Source organism: Hippocampus zosterae, chromosome 1 (assembly GCF_025434085.1).
Source record: "Hippocampus zosterae strain Florida chromosome 1, ASM2543408v3, whole genome shotgun sequence".
NCBI lineage: Eukaryota > Metazoa > Chordata > Actinopteri > Syngnathiformes > Syngnathidae > Hippocampus > Hippocampus zosterae.
Window position 1 is genome coordinate 20,334,411 of NC_067451.1, and position 22,894 is coordinate 20,357,304.

At 41.6% G+C, this 22,894-nt stretch overlaps 2 protein-coding genes across 3 annotated transcripts in view; one reads left to right on the forward strand and one right to left on the reverse strand.

Moving 5' to 3' along the window:
* The window catches only part of LOC127603474 (dedicator of cytokinesis protein 2), a 119,849-nt gene that overhangs the window by 75,305 nt on the left and 21,650 nt on the right, over positions 1-22,894 (forward strand). The gene's annotated exons all lie outside the window — the stretch shown is intronic.
* LOC127603805 (uncharacterized) lies at positions 136-21,480 on the reverse strand. The gene is made up of 4 exons (XM_052070420.1): positions 21,332-21,480; positions 7,615-9,361; positions 3,946-4,020; positions 136-712 (listed from the first exon to the last, which is right to left on the reverse strand). The coding sequence occupies exons 2-4, from the start codon at positions 9,090-9,092 to the stop codon at positions 529-531; spliced, it is 1,737 nt and encodes a 578-aa protein (XP_051926380.1). The 5' UTR covers positions 9,093-9,361; positions 21,332-21,480; the 3' UTR covers positions 136-528.

The following is a 22,894-nucleotide window of genomic DNA, read 5'->3' on the forward strand; positions in this document are numbered from 1 at the left end:
TTCTGTTTTTGTCATTAAAGACACTCTTTGCTTTGAGAAAATTCTTTCGTTGTCTGTTTTCCGGGGATCCAATCCTTTATTTTTTCGTTCTGCACGGAGCGATCATTATCGCTTCGGGCAGATCGTGACAGTCCTCAATTTTTCCCATTGTAATTAAGCCAAATGGCTACATTGTGATTCATTTCCGTACGTATATGAATGAATCCATTCAGCCATAAATCCATTTGATGTATCATCCGGGACAAACACTTTGCCAAGTGGCAAACAATCTTGAGCGTTAATGTTCCATCTGTTTGCTTCAGACTATGTAATGGGAAGACAGGCACCGCACTTGGACCACAAAATTAAAATTAATGAATCGGCCTGCTATACAGTACATTGGAAATTTAGCAGCTCCTTTGAACTTTCATATCTTTGTACCATTACCAGTTAGTTTCCAAATCCACAGTACCGCAGTAAAATTCCCTTGCAGTGGAACATTCTGGACCGGACCACACTTATATCCCTGCTGAGGCTGCTGTGCTACTATCAGAGCCACCAGAAACACTTCTTGCGGAGTTTCTTGACACGAGCCTTGGCGCTGGACCGGCTGGCCTGGGAAGTGGCCACTGCAGCTTTGGTCAGAAGAGGTGCAGGCACATCGTACTCTCCCTCTAGGGACTCCATTACTCCCTGAAAGCGTCCTTCCTGCTGGCGGAAATCATGCTCCACACTGCAGTGTGGGAGAGAGCGAGAGAGAAAGAGAGGTGTGGTTAATGTGGAAATGCTGCAATTTAGATACAAGGGTAATGTCGCAAGTCAAATTGCAGTTATTTTTTATTTTTATTATGCGGCTCATTTTTCAGACAGTAATGAGGACCATTAAATAACTTATTACGACAAGATAAGGATGGCGGAAATATCGATTTAAAGAGAAAATCGCCTGACAAAACTCTGGCACCTCGAAGAATGGTTCAGAAAATGCATTCAAATCAAGATGTCAACACTGTTCTTAACGTATATGTCTTCCGTATCATTTGTCATGACGGTAGCATTCTTCAATTATAAGGGCAAAAAGCTGAAAGATGAATGAATTGGTGCACTGGAAATAAAATGATCAGAGTCAAAAAGTACTCAAGCACAGGATAAGGAAAGGGTGGATGCTCTGTGTGATGTGTTCAAAGTAAAACCCTCACGGCTTTCCAATTCGCCCCAAACCCTCATCCCCCACTCATGCTGAGCTTCCACCTCTCCATCACTCCTCCCAACCCAATCTCTCAGAAGTATTCATTGCTGAAGGTCCTTTTTGGAAACTCTTCAGACCTTTACTTTCGGTGTAGTTTTTAGTATGTGTATGTATGTGTAAGGCTGCTGCTTCAGGGACACAAAAACATTGATATGTCTAAGGTGTATCAGAAAAGTTCCAGTACGAATGGCTCAAAGATATATTTTCACATGCATATTCCCGCCGCTTGGGTTTGAAATCAATCTTTTGTAAAACCGGTTCCATAAGTTTTCTGACATCCCTCACAGGCTTCAGTAGCAAATACCAAAAATGACCAAAGACTACCCAACAATTCACGTTAGGTCTGAACAACTTTGTGTCACGCACTCTTTTCCAGAATGCCGTAGCTAAACTTGGTGTGGAAAAGGTCCTTCCACCTTCCAGAACTCAAAGACGGATACGTTTTTATGAAAAATTAGTATTGCGGTACCTGGGCATTTATGTTGGCAGGAAAATATACTGTAGGAAAGTGAACATAAAAAAAATTGAGTTGGTTTCCTCCTGTGCAGCTTTTTCTCTAAATGCAGTGTGTCTGTGAAATGTTTTCCAGTCATTCAGAGGTCACTGATGTTGGGCCTGGCTCACAATTTCTTCGTTGTTGGCGTCAACATATCCAGGCAGGTGGAAAAGGGAGATGGGGGATGGGGGGTGGGGGGTGGGGTACTCGAGGGTCTATCCTAAACCCTGATTGATAATTGGACTGATTTGCTAGCCCGATTTCCAGAAGCTGAGTCATCTTGAGATGAGAGGCGGATTGCACAGACTTTTTTTTTGGGTTGATGCATGCAGGCAGAAAAGAAAGATTTCAGAGATGTGACTTTGAAAGCTATCTCTGCTTTCATGAATCTGGGGTCAGCGCAGAGTGAACGAGGAAGAGAAGGACCTCAAAAGATCAGTAAGAGCAGTTGAATAAGAGGCTGAGTGAAGGCCTCAGATGCTGCGAGAGAGAAAGGACAATGGTGAGGTCACTGCACACTGAATAAGAGATCGGGGCTCAAGGGAGAGCGAGAAGGAGGCAGGGAGATGTACAACACAAATGGCTAAAGAGGACTCCTATCAATAAATGATGCCAGGAAGATACACCAGACAAGACGTTGTCCACCTACTATAATGTATATACAGACGGAATGGTCTACCTCCATCTGAATTTAAGAGATTTTCTTCTTGTGAAAACAACTATATCAGACTTTGATTTCGCCTCTGATATGACCGAAAGCATTTGTCTTTTTCGTTTCAATAACCCCATGAATGTTCACCAACTGACACAAGATGGCCAAGGTGAATGAGGTGTGAGGTGAGGATCAGTGCAAATCAATGCAATAAATCTTCAGAGGAGTCCCGTGTTGATTATTTTTATTTTTTTCCCATTGGTGTTTTGTTTTTTTTTTCCTTCACATTGTCTCCATATAACAGCGATGCACGGATCCCAAGATGATGTGTGTAAATGGGTGGTGAAAAGTCAACTCAGCTATTCATTCAATTTCAATTTCTTTTTTATCTATACCTGAAAGTGCCTTGGATTAATTCCCCTAATCATTGGAACAACCCTTCTGATTTGTGATTTTTTTTCTGGTATGCTCTCTTTTATTATAAAGTATAAGTGCAATTTCTCTTCCTCTCTGTCCATTTGGGCTGTTCAAGCTCACAGAGGAAAACAGAGGGGCTGTCAAAAGTTTATTCCTTTGTCTCCATCCATCGACTTTAATTAAGAACGACAAAAGCAAAATATCTTCCGGCAGCCAGCCCACTTGAAAACCAAAAATTTTAAAATCACAAATCATAAGAGATGATCTTTCAATCCGAGGTCCTTCACTCATCTCCTCTGACAGAAATTTCCTTTAAGGGATGGATTAATACATTATTATACAATTGTAAAAACTTGAGCTGTCTTTGTCTGACTTTTTCTCTGTGTGTTTGTCATTCAGTTTGCATAAGTCCCTCTACGGAGTGCATGATTCTGCGTACTTTGATAGGTCATTGTGGACTGCTTGCACGATTGAAACTGAAATATGTTAAATCTGGGACAAACAAAACAAAGTCCTTGTGTTTTGTTTGTTTAATTAGCACCTGATGTATATGCACTTGTACAAGGCAGATCTTTGCATTCTATTGTAGCTAAGTGTATGCACTCAGTGTCATAGGAATGATAAAGGCTTTTGGCAATGGGCACATGGATGCAGGCTTCAACACATGACATGAAATGCAAATTAGGCTGTATACACGTGATGAGAACCTGATGATTTGCATAATGATGTAAGTATTAAACAGGTAAACGGTATGTTGTATAAGGAAGTGTGAACGCACGCCCCTTAGCTACACAGGATCTCGGAACACTTCGATTTACCACGGTATTACACTCGCTCTACAAAGACGAGTGATCAGAGCTTGCGTGCACAGAACGTTGCTTTGTGAAAATAACTTTCAGAGGCAGAATATCTCATCACTCATATATTGATTTAAAAAAAGGGTGAGATGAATGTATACATTTCAAACGTCAACACTGATAAATTAAATGACTGCTGTCTGTAGTGTTAGAAGGAGCAGAAAGGGCAAACCCAGGAGGAGACCAGACTGAATAAGTAATGAAAAATAAAAGAATGGTATGATGAAAAGGTTTTGAGGCAGGGAAAGCAAAGAAAGAAAGAAAGGAACTTCAGCATCAAAACAGCTTCTGTCATTACCTGTAGATGATGCAGGCTGTCTTTTGGCAGGTGGGACAGTTGTTAATGTCCTGACCTGTTCTGTATGAGCTTCGGCTGCAGAAATAAAAAAAACAAGTCCTATCACACAGTATCAGATTCAGTGCTTATTTTTTTCGCAAACTTTGTATATTCTGGTCTGAAAATATTATTCCTTAAAAAATAGATACATGCCATTTAATCTAAATGTTATACACATAAAAATATATACAAAGTACAAAACAAATACAGTATTTTCCACACTAAAAGGCAAACCTTCAATGAATGGCCTATTTTAAAACAGTTTTCAGATATAGGGCGCACCGCATTATGAGACACATACAATGGAAGCTACAATCCACGAAATGTAGCTACACCAATGGGAATACAATACAGCTTTATTTATATCGCACTTTCACAACCGCTACAGCCATGACAAAGCACTTTACAGAACAAACACTACGTCCAAGAAATGAGAATACAGTATTGATCCGTATATAAGGCGTATGTTTTTGGAATGTGGGAGGAAACTGGAATACCCCCCCTCCCCTCCAGAAAAAAAAAAAACACGCGTGCAACCTCCACACAGTAAGGCCGGAGCCCAGAATCGAACTCCATGACCTGTGAGGCAGATGTGCTAACCAGTCACACACTGTGAACATGAGCAATTATTTTTATTTTTATATAATAAAGCATATTGTCTTCGTTCAATAAATTGCTATGTGTCACGATATTGACGTATGAAGTTTTAATTATGAAATACACATTTTAAACAAAATGACAAGTGGTCATTAAAATTAGCATTTTGAAAATTAGGACTTTAACCATACCAACCACCAATTCATCGCCACAACTACCAAATATATACAGTATTTAAGCATGAAGTATATTATTGACAGTAATGTGTAATGTACAATAACGGACGGTATCTGAAACTATAGATTTGCATCGAGTAAACTTTCTTAGAGCTTTTCCATTCACTGTGCAGGAAATAAAAATGTTTCTAACATTAGGACCACTGTTAACATTTTGCTTGTCACTTTTTTGGAAAAATAGTACTATGGGGTCACAAAAGTCACTCAATATAGTGAAAACGTTGCTAAATTGACAACAATTCAAACATGTGGTGAGCTTTGCTCGCTATCACACTTGTACAAGCGTCCACAGGGAGGCACATAAGATAAAAGCATTACCTTCAGAATAAAAGTACATGATTTATGTTTTACTTTGAGTTCATGGTCACTGTGCAAGCTGATCAGAGACTGTGAACGCCGGATGTGACCCCCCTGGTGGTACTTTGCCCAGGTCTGTTCTATACAAATCTACTGTTTAGCTATAATCATTGCTGCCAACACAATATTACATATTGGTGGACAGAAAACAGCCATCATTTTGAAAACCGTTTATCCTGAAGAGGATGTGGGGAGTTGCTGGAGCCTATCCCAGCCGACTTGGGCGGGAAGGCAGATGATATCCTGGAATGGTTGCCAGTCAGTTGCTGGGCACATATAGACGCGCAAAGTTTCATACCCACATTCACACCGTCACTGAGTAGGAATCGATTCCACGCTGACCGCAAACAAGTCTGTCATGTGCAATTGAGTAATTATCTCTACATAGGCCTAATTAGGTTTTTTGACTTTTTCAGATATTTCCTTTCATTTGAGTGAAATACTATCAGCTAAAGTTAGTATTTCATGACACCATTAAAAAAAAAAACACACACACACTCAAGTTTCACCTATGTAATTTGTCTCAGGATTTGAATTCATCTTTTCCTGAATGTTTTCTGAAAGCCAGACAAGACATAGATGTTTTGATCTTAATATGTTCAAAACATGATATGCATATCCAATAGGTGCAAATTTGTCAAAAGAAACGTGCCGCAGCAGCTATTTTAAAATCTTGAGCGGCATGTTTTTGCTTGATCACAGTTTCCTTCTGTGGTCTGAACTCTTGTTTGACCTTGCACATTTTTTATTCTGATTCTTCCATTCAGCTCATCTTTTTCATCCTTAATTTTTCAAATTCTTAACATGAGATACAAAGGCCCATAACGTTCAGCTAATCACACCAAGTGCTGGAGTGCCTGCGTAGTCAGTTTAGGAGCCTTAAACATTTGATTTGATTTCTCAAATGTAATATGATAGGGATTAGCCTGTTGTGTGGAGCATCTGTCTACCCTGAAAGGGGACGAGGGCATTCCCGTGTTTAAAAAATAGTTTAGGTGGACACGCTACATGGGGAAACCTGGCAATGGTTACATCTCTTAAATAGTCGTGCCAATGAAACGGTTGGGTCCCTTTTTCTGTAGGGGAGATTAATAATAATAATAATAATAATAATAATAATAATACATTTTATTTATAAGTGCCTTTCAAGACACCCAAGGACGGTTTAAAATCAGGAACAAAAACAATAAAACACAATGTGGGTTGAGCAGCGGCAGCCAAACGCGCCAGCGTTCACTCAACCCGGAAGTCAGAAAGAAACCACAAGGGAGTGGGGGGAACACGCTCGAACTATCCTCATCTGAGGATAATTTGAGTCCAGGAAAAAAAAAAAAAACTCCAGCACAAGTGTATGACAATTACAAGTCACAAGACATGAAAAATGAAGGCGGTGATACAAGGGAGTGTATGCTCAATGCAGTTGGGATGATACACTTACCGGCCACCATTACCAAATGAACACCAACGTAAGTGGTATATATTCTGTCTTTAGAATAATAAGACCAGATATGCGTAACATCATGTGAGATTAGCATTCATTAAGAAAGTGCCCTTGAAAGGAAGTTAGATGGAAAGCTTGATAGTGCCCCATGGTAAGTGAAGAGACAAACAGTAGGAAGCCACAGTAGATGAATCGGAGCATATGACAATGTACTTAGACAGGTTGTCAGGATTCAAGCAGATGGAAGAAGGCGAGAAAAAAGAGACATGAGGGTTGTAAGTCAGAAAGGTGATTTGGGTCGCAGAAAGAAAGACGAAGAAGCAGGGGAATAGGGCTCCAGCACTGCACATCATCTGAAGTTGTAAGTGATACCTTCTATAGCTGGGAGCAGTTCAAAGAGAGAGAAAAGTGGACAGCGTTTGGGAAATTAAATTAGGGCATTGGCCAATTTGGATGTATGAGAGATTCAGGAATAAAATAAGTAGCTAGAGTGGGCTTGGGGAACAGATTTTTTTTTCCTCTTCAGGTCAATACCTCTGAAACGAATGGTGTTACCATGGTGACTACTCACCTTCTCAGGTAGATGAGATATAAGAGTGTACGATTTGCAAGGAATTGACTCAATGCCCTCAGGATTTGAGATAGGATTACGCATACTTTATATTGAAGCTCTACAGGCATGACATTTGAAATTCATTACATTATATCCTAGGGACAGTGGGTGTACCATATTTTCCTCAAATAGTGTTCGAGAATGTGTATTTACACAATGTTAAAGCACCAGGTTTTTGTTCAGAGGTAAGGCATGTCTTGAGTGGACAACACAGCCAGCCATTGATGGGGTCTGATTCATCAACACACCCAGCGATCAATGGGGTGTGATTCATCAGAGTCGAGGCCACTATTTTATGAATTCCTGAGAAAAATATCCTCAACAAGCTTCTGAACTTCATCCAACTCTCAAAACATGGACAAGTAATGAACACGACATTCCCTCACCCTTCGCTGAGGGCCTTGCTTTTCTCCAGGTCTAGGATGACATTTAGGAGGACTTTGATCTTCTCTTGATTGGACACAAGGTTCTCCTCCACACTCTGTAACTTGCTTTCCAGGCCGCGAGGAGCACTCCCAGCCAGTATTCCCGCTGGAGCTCCGTTACATTGCACTGTTTTGTGCGTCTTGCAAGACTGAGTGTGATTGTCTAAAGATTTGCTCTTCTGTTTTGTGTAGTTCTTCAGTTTAGTCTCTTTGGAGGAGTTTGGTTTGGGACTGTTAATTGCCTGTTGTATGTTTTTATTGGGATCTATGAGGCCTGATGGTTTGGGGACAGTAGATTTGGGGGATTTTTTTGCAGAGAGAGCTGGAGGGGTGCTATATTTTATACATGTTTGACCAGAAGGCTCTCTTGGTGTGGAGCCTAAATTTGTTTTCTGACTTCTGTTATGCTTGTTTTTGTCTGATAAAAGTGGTTCTGTTACCTCTGTTTTAGTGGGACAGTTTGTTAGTGGCGCTTGTGGTGCAGTCCTGCCACCGTGTGTGTCAGCTGTTTGTGTGGCTGTGTCCTTGCAGTATGTAAACTCTGCAGAATGTGGCCTTGTCTGATGAGCATTTGTTTTTTTCTGAGTTTGTGCTGCATTGCTAGAGTGTGAACTGTTTGATTTTGGCATTGTGTGTGACAACTGTGGGATTTTACTGGTTTTCACTGATGCATCTTGGGTTTTCACATCCAAAGCCGATTCCTTTCTTGTGTGGTTCTGCACTGCACCCTGCTTCCATGCGGGGTGCGGTAAAGTCTGGCTGGATGATATTTGAGGTGCAGCCCTTCTGCGGCATGCGCCTGTGCAGTGGGTAAGCTGTGACCGTTTCCTCCCACATGTTCCACACAGCTGGGGCGAGGAGGTCGTCGCCATCCGACAGGGCCGAGGCGGGCTGGCGTGAACGGTCGTGCAAATGCCACCAGTCTTTGAAACAAAACGATGTTGCTCCCCACGGAGAGACTGCACCCTTCTTTTTTCTTGGCTCTGCTCTTTGTCTTCTGGGGCCTCGGTGCAGACGCCTCCCAACATTTCAGAACCCACCACGCTGCCATTGGTGTACTTTGATGTCCTTTTTCTTTTTGCATCTGTTGGATTTGCCTGGATCATTTTTATCTGGCAGTAAACACCACTGCCCGACCCATGTGACCCCATGTCATCCTGTGTCTGGTTGTTGATTTCGATCTGCGACGTCTCCTTGGACAGAGGCAAACTTTTGTTCTCACTGCTGACAACTCCTGCTGTCTCCATTGCATTTGTTGCCATGGTGAGGGCTCGCTGTGGGTTGGCCGCTTGGCTGACGTGCCATTTGATGAAAGAGAGAGTCCGCAATCCAGGAGATGTCTGCACTCCAACACTGCACAGTGGTCCCCATCGTCCTCCTGCCAGGGGAACCCCTAGTGCAGGAACAGGATTTGTCGGATCGGCCACCCTGCGGCCCATGCTCCTCGGCAGGTTGCCTCAGCCCCCCGAGGAGCTGAAGGGGGAGGGGGCAGGCAGGGACATCAGTCAGAGTCAGCCAGATTCCATCCAATCGAAAGTGGGGTCAGGAAAGTGGTAGTCTCCTGGAAGGTATTAGCACGGTACTGAATAGCCACTCTGGACCCATGCCACTTCATTCATGTTCCCCTCGGGAGTTCAATAACTTGCAGTTGTCAAGGTTTTTCCCAGTTTCTGATCAATGACCCACAGATGATGAGTTGACGGAGCATCTGTGGAAAGAGAAAGAGAGACAGTGACTGAGGGAAAAAGTGCTAGAGAGGGAAAATAATCATCCAGACTGGCATGGTGATATACACATTAGCACCATCTGTAAGCCTCAAACGTCTGGTTTGGTGCTGGATCAATACAAGTCTATCAAGCTCGTATTAGATAAGCAGGTGGGTGGCAGAAACACATCTCTCTCTGACAGGAATTAAAATAGACCAGTTCATTAGCTACATGTCAAACAGGAATTGGATTTGAAATAACGTACCTTTTTGAAAATAATGATGCTTTGGATTGACTGTTTTGCTTTCAGTAAAGCTAAACAAGGTCATCAAAGTATAAGAAACACTTCTCCAAAAAGATAAAGCTTAAATCATATCCATACATACATTTTTATAGACCCTTTGTCCTCAGTGAGTTTTTGGATGAGCTGGAGCCTATCCCAGCTAACTTTGGGAGACAGGCAGGGCACACACTGGATCCGTCGCCAATTTGTTGCAGGGCACGTGAAAACAAACCATTCATACTCACATTCACACAGATGGACAATTCAGTATCTTCAAATACAATACAATACACATTTATTTATACCCGCTAGGTCGAAACCCTATTTTGAAACCCTAGCCCTAGTTTATAACCTCAGTTTGAAACCCTAACACTAATTTAAGACTTAATATCCCTAACCTAATTGAAATCCCTAGTTAGAAACCTTCACACTGGTTTAAAACCCTAGTTTGAAACTTGAACCCTGGTTCAAAAGTCTAATTTGAAAGCCTAACCCTAGTTTAAAACGCTAGTTTAAAACCCTAATTCAAAACCTAACATTAGTTTAAGGCAGAGTTAGCTCTTGACTGTGATGCATTCATGTTAACTGGATTAAAAATATGTGCATGATTATATGAATTAAAAAGAGAGATTTTAGCTTTCCTGCCTGAACTTCTCAAAATGTGAGGACAAATTTGAACACGGGACTACTGTAAATACATAATCATTTATTTTATTTGCGGCCTCTGAAGAAATACTACATTTTATTATGTTCTTTTTTTTTCTCATTTGTGATTTCGTCCAACGTTTAATGTCTTTGCAGATAAAAGCATTTTGTCCTTCAAGATTTGATGAAAAAACTCTAACAGTGAGTGTTGTGTGCCGTTGGTTTATGCCACATATGAAACTCGATCTCTTTTTCATTAATGGATGCTACATCTTCTTGTTGCTTTCAACTTAGCTTGTAGCAGACACGGGCACATTTCAGCATGACGTCTTTGATCCACTGGAGAAAATGACACTTTGATTCGCTCCTCTTTCATCTATAACTGCTTCAAACGACAAAGTGTGTGCAGGAAAATGGTCCAGATTACATGATTGTCTGTGTCTTATGTGTTGTCTTGTATTATTTTGCCATTTTATGCTAACTTTTATTTTGATGGCGGCGCGGGCACCCGCAGCGGCTCCTCTTGTTGCATGTTGTCTTGAGAGGGAAGAAATTTAATCTGTGCTCTATGTTGCACATACAGCACATTTGACAATAAAGTTGTACTTGACTTGACAAAGGTGTCGCTGACAGATGCCAATTTGGCAAGTGGCAACCTTGAGTGAGTCACCATCACACAAAGGCTCCAACTTCAGCGACATTTCATCCTTTTAGGCTCCGGCACTTCTAAAGTGCCTCTCATAATTAATAACTTTAAGTGTTTAAAACAGGGGTCCCCAAACTACGGCCCGCGGGCACATTTGACCCGGCCCTCTAACACTCCTGTTGTCATCGGGTCAAAATGACCCGTCACTGGTTAAAAACGCCTCAAAACCCCCCTAAATGATCATTTTTTTAACATGAAATTTAATGACTTTTCCTAGATTGTCCCAACTGCAGAAAATTTGAAATGTTGTTTTTATTCACATTTCCATGGAAGATGTACAAAAAAAAGTACAAAGGTGGTCTTCGGGGCAAAATGACCCATGACGCAAATAGGGTTGAAATCAAAGTCACAAAGTTATTTACACACCATAGAATGTTTCAGTGTTTTAGTTGTGTCTCAGATCAATTAGTAGAACACGTGAACAAGACGGTAGCAGACATAAACAAGACAAGATAGGTGGCGTTCTCATAGATGGCAGAACTCTTTTTTTGTGGATTTCAAGGGGCTATAAAGAGAGAGAGTTGTTTAGTTATTATTTATTTCCTGTTTTTTTTTCTGTGAAGAACTCAGAGAGGGTTATTTAGTTATTATTTATTTCATTAATACTGTTATTATTTGTTTCCTGACTTTTTTTTCTGTGAAGAACCTGGAAAGGGTTATTTGGTTATGTGTGGCCTTCTGGGAAACAATACATTTTTTAAGCTCCCCTACGATCGTTGATGTTACAAACTGACACCGGCCCCTCATCAGAGAAGAGAAAAGTTATGTGGCCCTCACAGGAAAAGGTTTGGGGACCCCCGGTTTAGAAAGATACTAACCTGGGTTCTCAAATGTACCAACAGCTCTTTGAACAACACTCATTTTCGCATCATCTGTGCATGTGTGCCTAATTATTCCATAATGTAAGACAAACCACAGTGAACAGGTGAAAAAAAAAGGAAAATACTTTGCAGGTGATAATCTTCCCGCAGGTGAGATTAGTGAGCCAGACAATGTTTGTGCATGAGAATGTGAGAGTGTTGACAGCAGGTGTCTGCATAGTTAAGAAGAGTGGGTGCTCTGGTTTCTGCTGTGGGATTCTGCCAGTCAATTGAAGGCAATTTCACTTGATCTCATTTCCAACGCTTTGTTTCTCCAAACGGCAGCCATGCCAGATACAAGGTGTATTTGAACATTACATCTCCACCTCCTTCTTAGCAGTGCTTGTCAAATACTTTTCAAACTCCCCGTCCATTTTCTACAGGTTCACGAGGGTCAGCGGGTGTAAAGGATCAAGGATCGTGTTGCAGAAGTAAATGTAAAGATGCATGGGAAGAGTTGTGGAATAGCATAGAGTTGTGTGGAGCAGTGGGGAGTTAGTAGTAAGTGCATCCGAGCCAGTAGCAAAGGGGTAATCAAAATGATTAACCCTTCAGGATTGCTATTGGGGAAGGAAATCTTCCACCAAGCATGACGAGTGATATGGAATTGCTGAAAGCTGGACACTTCGTCCGCGCAAAAGGAAGCAGCAGCCATCAGAATAGGCTGCGGGTGGACCAAAATTGTGTGCCTCATTGGGCCTGCATGGTGCATGGATAGTACAGCAAAGGTGCCGCGTCAGCTTTTGCAAAGGCAAGCAAAGTGAAAACCAAATTTGGTGTAATACATGTGGTGTGCCGGGCAATTGCTCAATTTCGTATCACACCCAAAAATGTATGCAAAAATTGCACAACAAAATACACATTCATGTGTGTGCATGCCCACATGCACATGTGCATGTATAGTGCACATGGACATGCAAACATACACATGCACATACTCACTAAACTCATTGTTTCACGTCTGTTCATAGTTCATTTCATCAGTTCAATAGAGTGCAAACAAATATTTGTGTTAGCAAAAGCCCTTTTATGTGGTGTTGTTTATGTTGATTTGTAAAAGGAAAATATTGAGATGTCTGAGCTGTCAAAAAAGCATCCATCCATTTTCCAATCGCTTTATCCTAACAAGGGTTGCGGGGGGTGCTGGAGCCTATCCCAGCTGTCTTCGGGCAGTAGGTGGGGGACACCCTGAACTGGTTGCCAGCCAATCGCAGTGTCAAAAAAGCAAACAAAGAAAATAACAGCGCGATACTTGAAATCATGCTTGAAATGCATGTTGTTGTTGTTGGATTTTTTTTTTTACAAAAAAGGTCTTTTTCTCTATTTCTTTCCTCAGAAACTGGAAATCTGATTAAATGCACCTGTTTTCTAATGCTGATTGCTGAAAATGGAAAAAGAAACCACCTTTTCTTTCAGCTGAAAGAGGAGGGTCTCATCTATCTTTTTCAAGACTATGTGTTTATATGGCAAAACAATAATCTGTATGCCTTACAAGATCACTCAAAATCCAGTAAGAAGGCTGCGATTGAGAGCTTTTCTCCAGTGAAAATGGCTGTAATTCAAGTGTTTCCTATTATGGTAGGTGGTGTAAAATATTTGTTATGCACTGTTTGACACGTTTGAGAATCAGGCTTTTACTGACTTTCTTCTTGATATGCATCCACCCTTTTTCAGTAAACTTGACACCTCTGCAGGGGATTTGCTTCTCTGTTTTCAGGTTTGCTGAATCCTTTTATCATTCGTTCAATGATGAAAATAAACTGCTACCATCTACTGGAAAGGAGTATTTTCTCACGAAGTTAAAGCAAATGAACCCTGTTGTCTTTATGGTGTGTTCAAGCACCACGTTCTACAACTCTCACTTGGTTCATATTTATTTTTACGTGCTCATAATCACTTTTTTCCCAATTTTTGTCATGCTTTCAATTACTGTTCACATGCTCTGATCCTCTGCCTTCCTGTTTTCGTCACTCTGTATTTCACCCACAACGCACACCTGACGGTGAAAAATGAGCAAGGAGTAGAAGGGGAAGTAATGTTGTTGGTGGTGGGGGAGGGGGGGGTTTGCAACAAATGAGGACCGCAGGGGTCACAGAAATGTAGGGAGGTGAAAAAAAGCGGTGGGTACCATAATAGGCGAGAGAACAGATGTAGAAGGATTGTGTATGAGATGAGAGTAATGTACGGAAGTCAAGAGAAGAGATGGAAAGGCCAATTTTCCCAAGTTGAAATCTCCCAAAGTGACAAAAAGAATTATCTCAATGGAGTAAAGACAGAAGAGAGGAAAAAATCAAAGCGGGCAAGTAAAGACTTGTGTAAAGCTGCACTTGGTGCTTGCGTGTAATCAGTACGCAATGCAAATATGCTTGAGCATACACAGAAGCTTTAAACACTACTCTGAGTTTTAAACAGTGTCTTTGTTTATTTACTGGAATTTGTTTCTACATGCTGTGAATTTAATTTGGCAGTTGGCATGGTTGTGCTTCTCACCAATTGTCTGCAGTGAGGCAGGCCTGCTGTCTCTGCGAGCATATGCTTGTGTGTGCGCGTGTTTGTCGTTGTGGTCCCTCCATCTTATGTGGCAACTTAGGTTGTGTCGACATTTTGGCTCTCGGCAGACAAGAAGTGACGCGTGGCGATTTCATCATCATTATTTTGGGCTGTTTGTCTTCAGATGAGCCCGGAGCCTTCGTGAAGGTGGAGGTAAAAGTTGAAAAGTTCACAATAGCGGAGAGGGTCGGGGGAGCTACTTCGGGTGGAAGGCAGACTACACCCTGAACTGGTCGCCTGTCAGTCGCTGGGAACATATAAAGACAAACGAACCTTCATGCTCACATCCACACAGTTACTAAGTGGGAACTGATCCCACGCTACCCGCATATAAGTCGACATGTCGATACACACATACACCATCAGCGACTTAGCAGAAAATATTTGGGTTAAATTAGAGGCACTACCAATCGCGGCAGGTGTGACCTGAGTCATTGAACGATGAGAGTGAATGAATACAAATATTGTAGCATCTGTGTTTTCCTTTTTCAATATTTAATATTTTGGTGCTTCAAAACATTGTTTCCCAATAGGAAGAAGGCCAGGGGTCTATTGTAGAGGGTTACTATGTGTCACGTTGTACACGAAGCGAGAGGATAATCGCTTCGTGCACAACAAAATAAGGAAGTGGATCCCCGAAATAGCAGGCACAGAAAAGATGTTTGTCAGACAAAATGAGATTTAATATAAACACAAAATACCCGTCTAGGTGAAACAACAGAAGACGCTGGTCAAAATAAGGACTAGGAATGAATAAGGAGGTAACAGAAAATGCTTGCGGAAAAAATAGCAAGGAGAATGAATTAGGCGACTATAGAATTTCACACGAGTGGAATAAGACTGCACGCAATAACAGTCAATCGACTTTAAGATAATAATTTACTCGAGAAGGACTCGGCGAGAGTAATGGCACGGTGTGGAATACTCCGGCAGTGAGTCGACTGCCAGAGCGCCCAAATAAAACATGTGTAATTAGTCCCCAATGGGTGACAGGTGTGCAGGTGGCAAGCAGGGCCTGCCCCCTACTGGCAAACACGGGACATGACACTATGTGTGCGAGGGGCAATCAGCAACTGTAATTTGTTCCCGATTGTCCACTTCTGTCTTCTTCAGTCGCATCGCTTAGTGTTCCGCTGGCTTTTTGGATTGTGTGTGTGTGTGTGTGTGTGTGTGTGTGTGTGTGTTTAGGAATATTTTTAAGTGCATGGTCACACACTGTTCTACACTCGGAACAGAGAACTAACTCATGTCTCATGTCATTTGAAGGTGAGGTGCATTATTTAAGTGGCATTTGACGTGTGTGTGTGTGTGTGTGTGTGTGCGCGTGCGTGTGTGCGTGCACTTGGTTGAGACGCACATTGGTGCCCTGTAATGACACCTTTCGCACATTCGTCCTCAAAGCCTTATTTCCAGAAGACAGTAAGTAAATTTTGAGTAGTGTGGTCACGTTGCTATTTTTACCCAAAATATGACACGTATTGTTATGGATCATTTCACAATGATGATATTGATACATATTTTATACATGGTGGGGGTGGGAGGGCGTTTTACAAATTTGGGTTTCTTCGACACTGTAAGAATTCCACTCTAAACCCATTTTTAAATTCTGGTGTAATATATAGTAATATTACATTTCAAGCTGCCTCGCGGTTGAAAACAGAACACTTGTAAACATCAAGGACCGAGGAAATAGAATGTTGAAATACATCCCCATTGGCAATAACCTTGAGGGTCCTCTTCAAATGAATCCAAATAAGCCTGCAAGATTCTCACCAGAGATTTCTTTGCATATTTATGAAAGCCAACAAGCACAAAGCTGAGACCTGATCCGTAAAACAGATCCTTGTCTGCCTGCAATTCTTTTCAAATACATTCAAGAGGCATGTGATGATTGTTTTTTCTTCAAAGAAAAGCTGAGCATATTGCTGACAACAGATACAGAATTAAATATGATAATAAATATTTTAACATTACAGTGTGTGTGTGTGTGAAAGTACAAAGAAGATGTTTCTCTTTTATTTTTATTTTTTGCCGTTTTTACCCCTTACCCATTAGATTGCATTCATTTCTGCTGAGAATTGAATATTGTGATTTTGCAGATTTAGGTCTTCTCCATTACTGGCATCTTTATCTTTTTCAATATTTTATCGAAAGTGTCATGATGCGACATTTATGCCTGCACCTCAGAAAAAGTAAGCATGAGCAAAAAGATAACGAGCGGAAAAAACAAGCCGGTTTTCATTCCTCACTCCTTTTATAATTTTAAGGGACAATGCACTTTAATCAGCTTCTCGGCTGAAGAGCCAGATGTCACCAAAGCTAATCTCCAAATCGTGCAAAAAGACAAACATGGCAGCGCCGGCCGGCCCAATTAAACCCAAAGGTTCCCACCGAAGCAGCATGAGACAGAATGAACTCTTCCCTCTTTTTTTTCTTTTTCAAGTCAGCTGGAAAGGTAAAACATTACATCCACACATTCAAAATCCACTCCGGTAATAGAAAATGTAATTTGAGGCTTCATGATGAATTTACATTCCAATTTTTCTCACTCTCTTTGTGAGAATGAAATTATATTTTTCCACATAGCTTTATCATTGTTACATGCCGCAGCTGTTGTGGGTTTTTTTTCTATTGTATTTTTTGTTGTGTGTGTTTTTGTGTGACTTGTACTACACAACAATGACTGATGTTAGAGAGCATTTGTGGTGGGATGTAAGCACGGTTTAAGGAAGAACCTCGATATTTGGAATCTTATCAAGGTGGAGTTCCGAAATATAATTTAAAGTGCATGCATGCATCCATTTTATTTCGCGCATATCTTCATTAAGGTTACAGCAGAGATTAATTCTCCCCCAGTTGACTTCAGGCGAGAGTCGATGTACACATTGGATTGGTCAGCATCCAATCACAGGACTATAATTAAGCATGAGACTCAATTAATGTAATGCATTTTTTAATTGAGTCTTGGTGGTGGGAGGAGGTTATTATGGAAAAAGTAATAATCATGATTATTTTGATTGTAATCACAATTAATAAACACAATTACATTGAAGAGCAATTTTTATCAGAGATGGCCTTATCTGTCCCTAACGTATTTTTGATGCTGATTTCAAAAACGTCTTTGCATTTATTTTATGCATGTCATGTTTTTGAGACTTGTTTGATTGGTGGTGTTTTTAAGTTTGACTTCTAAAAGATTGCGCAATACAGATTTTACGACAGATTGGAATTTATACCCCAGACGTTTTAGAAGGAAATTCCGCCTGCTAATGAATGTAACGCTGAATTCCTAAATATTAGAAATTCTATCACAGGTGCTGATGATGATTATACGATGAAAACCTGATGCGTTCCAAAAAAGTAGGCACGGAAGGCAGAAAAACACGTTGCATGCGTGATTCAAATAACACAGCACGCTCACTGTGCGTTTGAAATACAGGCATTTCTTTACACGTATGATACTATTCAGCACATTAACCGTTGTTCCTTGATTATAATGTATTCAGGAACGTGAAAAGCCCAAATCAGCATCAAAATTAAAGTTCGCTTTTCTTTTTCTGATAATACAGCAGACTGTGCAGGCTTGACATTTGTTGCCACCTTCAGTGTGAAAGCGTACCAAATATGTACTGGAGATCAGTCTAGGGCAGTGGTCACCAACATGGTGCCCGCGGGCACCAGGTAGCCCGTGAAGACCACTTGAGTAGCCCGCCAGTGCCTGGACATTGTGATTTGCTAGTAGAAATTATGATTTAAAAATGCAAACATTGGCAGTACTGTGAGACATTTCGAAACATGATCAAAGTCTGACAATTTAAATCATCAAGTATTAAAAATAACCCATCCTCATATTATTGAAGGTATTTTGGACAAATATGTTATTTCAGACGTGTATCAATTTGGTAGCCCTTCACACAATCGGTACACATGAAGTTGCTCTCACCCTCAAAAATGTTGGTGACACCTGGTCTAGGGTATACCCTGCCTCCAGCTCACCCTGATGAAGACGAGAGCCATATACAATCAGGGGCGGAGCTACAAGGTGGCCAGCGGTGGCCAAGTCCATTCCTTGCCACTCTGTGGCTACCCCATAGTTGGGAGAAAATTTGTGGATCTCTGATTTTTCCATTTTCACATGAATTCAGTATTCTTAGCCCCCTCGATACTGTACCTTTTTAAAAAATGAAATGCATATCTAATGAGCAATTGTAGAGTTGATCTGAATGCAAACTCTTAAATAATCTGCTAGAAGTAAAGAACATTCAATTGTTAGTCAACATTTCTCAAACTGTACTTTTCGACCAACTTTTTTCACAAGAATTGTGAAAAAATAACGGACTATTCTGTCGTTGTGCTTTTTAGATATGATTTGAATTAACAAGCCATTGATCGTAGGATGCAAAATGGATGTTGGAATTGATCGCTCTGATTGGCCGTTGGCTTGCGAATCAGTGCATGTGATAGAAGTGGACTATGAGATCGTACACAAAAGCAAAGCCACTGCAAAGAAAAAGTTAGATTGGCGCAATGTTTCTCATTACTTAAATTTGCTGCTGCTTGAATAGGAATGTGATGGGCATTGTTCTGGAAATGCGAGAATCTGATTTCATGAAAACTTGACCATGGATGGTATGATAAAGAATGACCCATGCGCACGCAGTCAGCTCTGGTCAGTCTTCACTGAGGTGTTGTGTTCCTCTGGCCAGTGGCCAACCAACCAAAATGTTTCTGCTTCTGTCCTTATAAATAACTAGCTGGTGCGCGGCTCATCAGCTAGTTCCTGCGGAAGGCTGGTAAGGTGGTGGTTCGCCGCCCTCTGGGCGGCTCATCAGCTAGTTCCTGCGGATGGCTGGTAAAGTGGGCCTTCGGCCCACAAAAGTGTTGTTGCTTGGTTCAACTTTTTGTTCATCTTCATTGCTTATCGCGAAAATAAAGAGATGTTTAGCTCTACTAAATAACTAACAATTTCATTGCAATGCTTGTGGGTAGACAACATTTTTTCGCTAAGATGCCCGCGCGATCGTAGTGAGCCACTGCCTGAGCGACGTTTTGAAAAGGGACAGACGGAAGGACAGACCGCGTGCGGGACGACGCGCAATATATATATAGATGGAGGAATGTCAAAGTTATTTCAACATTTAGTGGAAATTCCTGTCATCTGTTTCAGCAATGGGTATTTCCAGCTTTTTCTTCTCAATGGTATGATAAACAGGATGTAATTCATGGTGATGTGGCCTTCTAGTCAAAGGAAGGAAAGCCTTGTCTTCTGTTGTTTTATGAGTGACACTTTTTATGAGTCATTAGCTACCTAAACATGCAGAGAAGGAGGGAAACATTTAAGGGATGTTAGTTATTGACAATTCTGCCCACCATTGGAATTGATTTGTGTTACTGATGCTTGGACTGCGCTTGTTTCTTGTTGTCACTTGGTCAAATGAGGACAACTGTAAGACTTTGTGTGTCTTTATTGAAGTTGACCTCTCTTGCTCGAGCAGTTTTGCTTATTTCACCTCATCTTTCAGCTCACGCCTTTCCACATGCATCCCTGACTCTATGCTCTTTTCTCCCACTCCCTCATCTCATCATCGCTCTGACTTATCACTCATCCTGTCTGCACGTTGCCTCAAAGCTCTCCATCATGAACCTGATAGTCTTCCTTCCCTCACATCTCCCTCACATCTCTTCATCCCGTTTCCCAGTGGGGGAGTACAGTAAACCCACAAAGTTAGATATTTAATTCCTTTGAGGTTGTATATTCACTTCACGTTCACTTACCGACAATCAAGCCAAACGTTCACATTTGCCTTCTGTTGTAACCGAAGTCAGCCAAGCATCAATTCTTACATGTCTCTGAAAATATTATCTCAGCTGGTCATCCGGTGGTTGATGGCTGTGTTGAGTGAATTTTACATGAACACACAAATTGCGATGATTAACTCATTTTCAGAGTCACTCACATTTTAAAAGTCGGTTTGTGTACCACACTTCTTTTTACGGTAGGGTGACATTTTGAAATATGGCACTCCACTCAGCCACTGGTTACTCAATACTGGCTTCATTAAAGCTTTATCATGGTTGCAGTTTAGCCCCAGAGCCAATGATTTCCATTTTCATTATTTCCACGGAAAGGCCCCAACAAACAGTATGTCAAACAACAGTTTACGTTTAACTTCAGAGATTCCACCAATAACACTTTTGCACCCTTGACAACTTTTAGGCGGTGTGGGTCCACACAGCTTCCAATAATTAGCCCCAAAGGAGTACGTACACCAGTGCAGAGTGTAACCTGAGGGACAGAAATGAACCGCTTCTGTAGCCTCGTCTTTTTGCTGTATCAATGCAGGCAAGCTGACTTTGTGACTCTCATCTTTCCGCCTGCACCACTGGGCCAGCATTAGTATATGAGAGGAGGGTTATTGCCTGCAATATAATCCCATATTAGAACGATTGGCACATGAGCTTTAAATAGCAATCAGCTGAGCCGCTCTGCCTCTTTTGCTCGCACATGTCGTGGAAACATCTGGAATTGCAGGACGTGTTATTTGTGTTAATTGTCACGAATACAGAAATGCAAAAAAAGTAACTTGGACGCATTTGATGGCCGTGACTGTGTAACTGTTACTTCTTGAAGAGAAATCACACACAGAGATGCACGGCTGTCACACCTGAAGAGCTGTGTCGCAAAATGCGCTCTCGGTAGTTTGATGTTGTTTGCTTGTTTGTTTTAGTGCTCCCTCAGTCCCGTTGGACCTGCGCCGCCTGTTTGCATACAGTCGCCATCACCCCCATTCAAATACCTTGTCGTAGGTCCACAATGAGGTGGACGCAAAGTGCTCATCGTAAACTGCCAAGGTTGTCCACTGAGGCTCATAAGACATCTATTTGCACATCAGCACACACTCAGTACATACACAAAGACACTACTCACTTGATGTTTTCCTCGTCTTTTCTAGTCCCTTGATTGTCCCCTCGTCTGTTTGCTCACATTTCTAATAATCCTTTAGTCCTCTGTGAGTCTTTGGTGCTCTCTTTTGCTCTCCCCTTCGCGTTCTGTTGCTCTTGATTCTCACATGCTTGCAGTGATCCACCCTCCCCTCAGCCTCTCTCGCTCTCTCTCCCTCTCGCTCTCTTTACTTCTCTCTCACTGCTCCTCTCTACCACTCTATCGTCATGTTGATCTGTCACTGCTACAAATGCAGTCATCGCTGTCTCACTGCGTGTTTGTCCGTCAGTTTTGTCTCATGGATCATTACCCTCTTATAAGTGTGTTATCACCTTCTTTAACAATTTTCTTTCCTCGTCTCATCCCATGACATCTCCTCTCGTGTCTCGTGTGTGTGTGTGTGTGTGTGTGTGTGTGCGTGTGCGTGTGCGTGAGTGTGAGTGTGAGTGTGAGTGTGAGTGTGTGTGTGTGTGTTCACCCATATTTGTGTATTGACCCTGGCTTGGAGGTGGACTGAGTAAAACTTTGGCAGCATGGACGTTCCTGCGGCCGGGACTAACGCCAGTGCTTGTAACAAACCCAAACACACGAGTGTGCACATTAATAACACACACTCACTTTATTTTTATCTTGGTCTCTTCTCCGTCCATGTTCGCCTCTCTCTCACCTTCTCTCCTGGACCCTTTTAAGCTGCTGTCCTCCTTTCCCTCTGCCCCACTTTACCCTCTTGATGCCATTCACATCGTTTAATGTTACCTTGGCGCGCTCATCAGGTACACAAACCGGGTGATGCGATCCTAGCGAAATGAGCCAAAAGCATGATGGATTGGAAAGAAAATTTCAAAATGAAGATTAATTATAAATGCCTTATCTGCGGCGCTTGCTTTGTTTGTTGGTAAAGTTAATTTCCTCGATTGTCTATCGAGAGGGATTCTCTTTTAGCGGAAAACCGGATTAAGGCCTTGAACTTGGGTACATTGAGCCTTTTTTCGCATTGTAATTAAGAGCTTTGAAACAGACGTGCTTGTTAGGTTCTCATAAATGTAACAAATACATGCTCGCATCCCAACATGAAAGCATTTGGCGTGACTGGGCCACCATCTGGACCAGTGATTTCATCACATCAAAAATCCTGCACGTTAGATTATACACAATCAAGATGTTGGTGGACCCTAAATGACGCCACAGTGCAGATGAATAAAAATGAGACGGGCTCGAACGTCCCAAAACAGACAGAAATGTTGCCTGTATACATTCTGAGGATGTCGCTTGCTGTTGTTGCGCTTCGGGTCTTGTTTCCATTTGCAAAACAGATTTGCTTCATTTATTTTTAACTTCTTTTGACTTTGTCTGTCGGGAAAGGTCTCTGCACGGTTAACCACCACAAACAGACAAGTGCACAAATCTGGTTTTCATGCAGCCTGCAGCTTTCTTGTCTAGTCTGAGCTTGTGTCAGCATGACTCACAATTTGCAATTCTATTCGTGTTCATATTTGGGAATTATTTAGTCCCTCTCCCACCCCCCATTCTTGTACACTGTTTATTTGG